Source organism: Pinus tabuliformis, chromosome 6 (genome assembly GCF_031772625.1).
Source record: "Pinus tabuliformis cultivar Carrire ecotype Pingquan chromosome 6, CPIR1, whole genome shotgun sequence".
In the NCBI taxonomy this organism is placed as follows: Eukaryota; Viridiplantae; Streptophyta; class Pinopsida; order Pinales; family Pinaceae; genus Pinus; species Pinus tabuliformis.
In genome coordinates, this window is record NC_142292.1 from 6,429,909 (window position 1) to 6,436,385 (window position 6,477).

At 33.0% G+C, this 6,477-nt stretch overlaps 1 protein-coding gene across 1 annotated transcript; it reads right to left on the minus strand.

Moving 5' to 3' along the window:
* Positions 1-4,991: 4,991 nt before the first annotated feature.
* On the minus strand, positions 4,992-5,864 carry LOC149256934 (uncharacterized). The gene is made up of 3 exons (XM_089368733.1): positions 5,683-5,864; positions 5,499-5,551; positions 4,992-5,382 (listed from the first exon to the last, which is right to left on the minus strand). Exons 1-3 carry the CDS (start codon positions 5,858-5,860, stop codon positions 5,218-5,220), a joined length of 396 nt encoding a protein of 131 aa, XP_089224859.1. The 5' UTR covers positions 5,861-5,864; the 3' UTR covers positions 4,992-5,217.
* Between the last annotated feature and the right edge of the window lie 613 nt (positions 5,865-6,477).

The window sequence follows — 6,477 nt, forward strand, 5'->3', positions numbered from 1 at the left end:
TCTTTGCATGTAACCTCCAGCTACTAAAAATAGATCACTAAAATATAGGGATATTTTTTTGCTTTCTTTCTTCTTTTTTTTATTTTTTGGGAAAAATCAGCCCATGCATGCAAATCAGGATTGCTCAGTTATGAGGGGAACCGGTCAACCTGAAAGCACATGCAACCAGGGAAAATTTTAAGAATGGAAAATTATATTGAATTTTAAAAACATTGGCTTATCTCACTAGTCACTAATATGGATACTATAAAATGTTTGTTGATGTATTTGTAAAATTATTCAAATTTATAATGATTTTATATATACTCTCTATATGATGTTGGTGACTTTTGAGGTAAAATAATTTTATGTTTTAAAAATTGGGCGAATCATTTTTATAAAAAATGGAAATCGGTGAATCTATTTTTTGGAAAAATCATGAAAAATTAGCCCATCTGCGAATATTAGCCCCTAAAATTTTCCATGCATGCAACAGTTTGCAAGCTTGGGGATGAAATTTGCGCAGTTTCTAGGTTGAGCAAGACAGGTTGTCCCTCATGCATTGCGCAATTTCTGGACTAAAGCCCTAACTATCATTCATAATTGCGTAATTTTTTAGTTGAAGCCCAGTGTTGGCCTAAATTACACACTTTTTAGAGGGAAGCTTGTCTGGTTGGATTGCGCATTTCTAGAGCCCAGCAGGAAACCCAACTCGATTGTGCAATTTCTGGAGTGAAGGTTGGTTCCCCTCCATAATTGTGCAATTTTCTAGGTGAGCACCTTAGCCAGAAAATTGACTAAGTCGGGAATGATACTCTGTTGGTGGGAGGCAAACAAATTGACCAACACAGACTCGTAAGCCATTAAAACTCAGCTGAAGCCTATGTACTTGGACAGTGCAAGACATGCTGCTAAAGATGGTTGGTAGGGAAGCTCCAAAGCAAAGCTAAGGCAAAATTTTAGAGGGTGATAGTCACCACTAGAACAATAGTCTTCTCTTTCATGGTAAAAGATGATTCTATAACCTAATTATAACTTGTATTAAATTATTTTGATTTTATACCCATGACTTTTCTTTATAAATTATATGTAATTATGTATTTGTCAATTTTTATAAATTATCTTATACGCAGAGTATTTTGTATAGTGGTAAAATGCAAGCTAAATTAACATTTTATATATTTTTTTATTAAATTACATTCATTTTAAAAGATAAACCAATTATAATCTCTCAAAAACATATCTACATTTATTACGACTACTTAATAAGTTTAAGCCTTTTGATTTTTTCAAAGTAAATATAACGTATAATTAAATTCAACATCAATTAACCAGGTCAATTTAAGATAAATAATAGAGAAAAAAACCTGAAATTATTAATTCTGATTACATGAAACTTAAACTTTAATCATTATTTTACCTTGAATTTTGGTTTACTAATACTTCCATCCTACTTTGAAATTATTTTTTATAATTTTTAATAAATTCTTTCACTACATATAAATTTGCACTTCACCATTTTAGTGAATTTGATGCTTTGATCACGTGGTGTTGAATGCCAATTGCCTGCTCATTTAAATTCCGTTCATTAGTTGTTCCGGTCTACTTTGTTAATATTCAATACCAAACAAGCACGAGAACATTTAAAGATGTGGTGTTTAAGGCCTGCTAATTTAAATTCCGTACCATTAGTTGTTCATATCTGCTTTGTTATTATCAATACCAAACATGTCAAAAGTAAAACATAAAAGTTGTTCCTATCTGATTTGTTAGTATTCAATTCCAAACATGTCAGCATTCAAACATAAATTAATTCTTGGTTGGTGAGCGAGATGCGTGTGTTGTATGTGACGTTGGTTTCTCACCCGCAGGCCATCAATATTAATGAAACAAACGAGTGCACTTCATGTGTCCCTGGAAGATCCCCTTGCAGCATCCTTGGGAACTGAACATTTTATCACTTGTGAAGCTACCCGGTCTTCATAGTTTTTGATTCACTAATATAAGGGTTATGGGTTATGTGTTATTATTGAAGATTTATGGATAAGTTACTTGTTATGTAGAGCTTGTTTTTTATTTATTTAATTATTTTATAGAGATAAGTGTTAATATAATTTATTTTCTGGTAAACACATTTTCAGAAATCATTGTACATTTTTCTTGTAACTATGGAAATCTACAATAAAACAACAACTCACAAAAAAAAGTTACATGTTGAATATTATAATATTTTTTTAATTAAAAAAATCATAAATATTTTATTGTATTTTTTTAATGGAAAATGTTATAAATTTAACATAAGTATCAATATAATAAGTGATTAATAAATGATATTTAGTATATTTTCTATATTTTTTAATATTTGTAAAAATATTAAAAATTTTAAAATTTCGAAGAATTAAATTTCATCAAATATATAATAATAAAAATAATTATAAAAAAAATATTAATGTTATCTAAAATGTATTTATTCACTCCAGATGCGGGTGGCACAATTGCTTTAAATGTTCATCATGCAAAAGAGTAAGTCCCGGTATTGCTAGCTGTAGAGCAGCGTGGCTTCCCAGGACTTCACCTCGCGCAAGAGGGATGGAGTTATTAAGGCTAGATTCTGTAGGATATCTGCATTTATGGAGTGCGTTGTTCAATGCAACATTATGGCTGTTATAATCATGTTGATCTTGTATGTTTTCCTCACACCTTGCGCTCAGTCTTACTGCGCCGGGACCTGGTTAGCTGTGGTCTATGGTGACGGGCTGATACTTGCAAACAAAGGCAAGCTCCAGGCCGACTCTCTGTATCTCCGGAAGAGGTTCAGCACGGCTTTAAGGGGTAAGCTCTCCACAGTTCTTGACTTCAGCATTGGAAGTATTGTGTCTCCGTCTTGGGCTTTCTCTGTGCGTTCAATTCGGTATCTGTGTCATTTTTACCATCCCTCTATTGTTGTCTCTGGTCTCTCTGGTCTCTCTGTGCCCTACCCTTCGTCTTTCATAATGGTTCGACAGGGCAAAAGGAGTCGCTCCAGGGGGCGACGTGGAAGCGGCAAACACTCAACCACCGGTCACTCTGTGGAGCAGTCGCCTATTAATCTTCCCCCCTCTCATGAGGATGTGCCACCTTTGAGCTCTGGGCGCAGGCCAATTCCTAATAGCGCTTTCCAAACCACGCATTTTAAATTTCAAAGCAATTTGAACAGGCCTCTGATTACTGCTCACATTACTATAATCCTTTCGGAAAAAGAAATCCTTTCGGAAGAAGAAAATCAAATCTCCCCTCTGGCATGCATCGCTCATGATCCTTCCCAAAGCAGTGAGCATTCCATGGATAAAGATAGCCTGGAGAATTGGAAGAGTGATAAGTCTGGTCAAGAGGAAATTCCTAAAGGTATTCCGCCCCTTGAAGACATAAGCCCAGTTGATGGGGAAGGAACTCTTGGCGCCACAAGTCACTCCATGGCGAACCCTATCAGCGAGACGGATGGCAATGAGAGTCTGAGGATTGGCAGTGCGTGTCTGGTTGCGGAGAAGACTCCTGGTAAGGTTAAGGAAGTTTAGCGCCACCTGGGACTGCTTCTTTCCTTTTTGTTTTTTGATACTGCTCAGATGACCACCTACAGGCATCTTCGCTCACAGTCAAGGTTCAGCATTTATGGCCTGTTGTTTTGGCATCCCTTCGGGGAAGTGGTGGTTCACTTACTGGCTGGTTTGCAAAGAATTTAAGCTTTCTGTTGCCAATGTCTCTATCTTCGCTATACAAGTCATCCTCTGGGTTTTATATCTGTTTTCTAGCTATATGTAACTGGTCTCCCCAGCTTCTTTTTGTAAGGGGGCAGTTCTGCTCTGTTGAGTGCCCTCGAGTTCTGATCTCTGAGGCCTCAACTCCATGTAAAAATATTCTTCTTTTCAATTAATAGAATTTAGTATTTGCAGAGAAAAAAAAAATGTATCTATTCAAAATTTATATAATTTTATTTTAATGATTAAGAATTTCTTATTTATATAAATTTCTATATTAATGATTAAGAATTTCTTATTTATATAAATTTATTTCTTGTTATTGATAATTTATGTACTAATCAAAAATTTATTTTCAATAATTAATGGACATGTTGAATTATATAAGATAAAATATAATGAATTAATACATATTTTCGTGAAACATAGAAAAATATGAAAAATGTAAAAAAATAAAAATATCATAATATTTTATTCAATTTTCTAATGTTCAATATTTTAAATAGTGTTTTAAATAAATATTTTATATTAATATTGATGGTTAATGTCGTCGTCGTCGTCGTCATCATCATCATCATCATCAATAAGAATAATAGTATAGTAATAATAATAATAATATTTAATATTATTAAGATCCATAACATTACTAATTGTTATTATCCCTAGATCTTTTAATATATGTTACATGTTACTTTTTATTATAGTCCCCAATTTTTTTTTTTTTTAATCAATTTACTTAATCAACCAAAAGTATTAAAGTAATATTCGTATTTAACTTTAATGAAAAACTTTATAAAAATATATTAATATTAAACACTTATACATATATTAACTATTCTAATAATATTATTTTAACTAAATAATTTGATTAGTTAAATCTAGCCATTTCATGGAGATTATAACTCTTTGTCCGGTGAGTCTAATATAGCTGTTTTCAAGTCAAACCTAGCCATTGGAAGTTCTGCTATCCCTATTTAACATGTAGCCATATTCAAATTTTTCAACTTGTCGTAACCATGAATCACACTAGTTGATTCCAAATATGATTTTTCCGAAAATATTTCAATTTGATAATCATGTTCACATATCATAGTAACAAGTGAATTACACTTCTTTGTCATAAAAATAACTATGAACAGAAGACTTTTAGAAAATAAATAAAACAAACGTCTGCAATACGTTGAATTTGGGTATATTAATTAAAATCTTACTTCTATTAATTAAAAGTGAACAGTTCGATGGAAAACATAATTTACCGTCGTAATATATACAACACTATTGTCATTAAAAGTATGCGTATAACTATTGAAAAGGTGCGTATACATATTGATAAGCGGATGTCCTCTTCTCGCCTGTTATTATTCATAACAGAACATACACATAGAAATGCATGAAATTATTCCACTGCTATTATAATAGCATAATCAGATATCAAAACACAGATATCCGATTTTATTATTCTCCCATTTATTTAGTCACACTTGACACCCGCAGTACACTAAAACTAATTAGTACAAGTAACTTGGGTGCCATTGGTGAGATGCAGAGTGCAGCTGCCCCCTGTGGGTATGATTGTTCGCGCATAACAACAATTGCAGTATGCCTGCAGATGTTGGTCTCCCGAAGAAGTGCAAGTAGTGTATGATACATCAAAGCAAGTAGTATCACACTGCACACATCACAGTCCAATCAATCATAACTATTAATATCATTGTTACCCACGGATCTATCTGCAAGGAATGGCAGAGATGAGAAAATCCCATAGATTCTACTTTGAATTTTTACCTGTAGCGGCCCTTGAGCATTGGTGCATAGTAGCATTGATAGAAGCATAACACCTGCAGTGCCCACACAATATGTACTTCCACGTTACCTCAAATGTAAGGGCAGCTATATATTGGTCATCGATTGAGTTGAATCAACCTATACCTAATATGAGAAAAAGAAAAGTTAGTGGAGGGATACATACCTGCGCAAATGCACAGAATTTGCATAACCAGGAAATTTCGTGTGGACGCCATGATATGATATGATAAAATAGATGCCGCCAGCAAATAATAGTTAACGCGCGTACTTGTGCTCACTGATCTTCTGTTTAGTGTTTGAGAGCAGAGAGCGATACTCACAAGTATAAGTGGGAAGGACATTAGTGATCCCCATTTATATAGAGAGATTGGCGTAGTTTGCTTCATTAATTTGAGGATGAGATAAGAAGAGGTGACTAGACGTAGCTGTAAATGTTGAACAGAGAAAAGATGAATAATGCACGTTATATTATTTGACCAATTAGAACCTTGGGAAATCTGTCCTAAAACACTGAAATAGGTCGTCAAGTAGCCGCCTTTGGTAATACGTTCCGCCCCGCTTACGCCAAGCCCATCACAAAAGTCATCGATGACTGCATGCAGTGCAACAATGTCAAAATTAAAATACAATTTATTTATTTTTTATCACTGTGCAGGTGTCTTTATAAATGTCAAATTAAATGATTCGTACTTATATTCATCATTTTCTCAAGAATATTGAAGTATGAGGATGGATGTATGACAAAAATATTTATATAACTTAAATCATTGATTTGAAAAATATCAATTTTCAAGTTAATTATTTTTATTTATTTTTAAACTAAATAAAAATGATTAATGTTAATTTACATCACTAAGGTTCATTCAAAAAGATTAATTGAGAAATTTTAATATTTTGTTTTTATGATTAACTAGAAAGAAAGAAAGAAGGGTTCTTAGATTATTATAGTTTTGTTGAT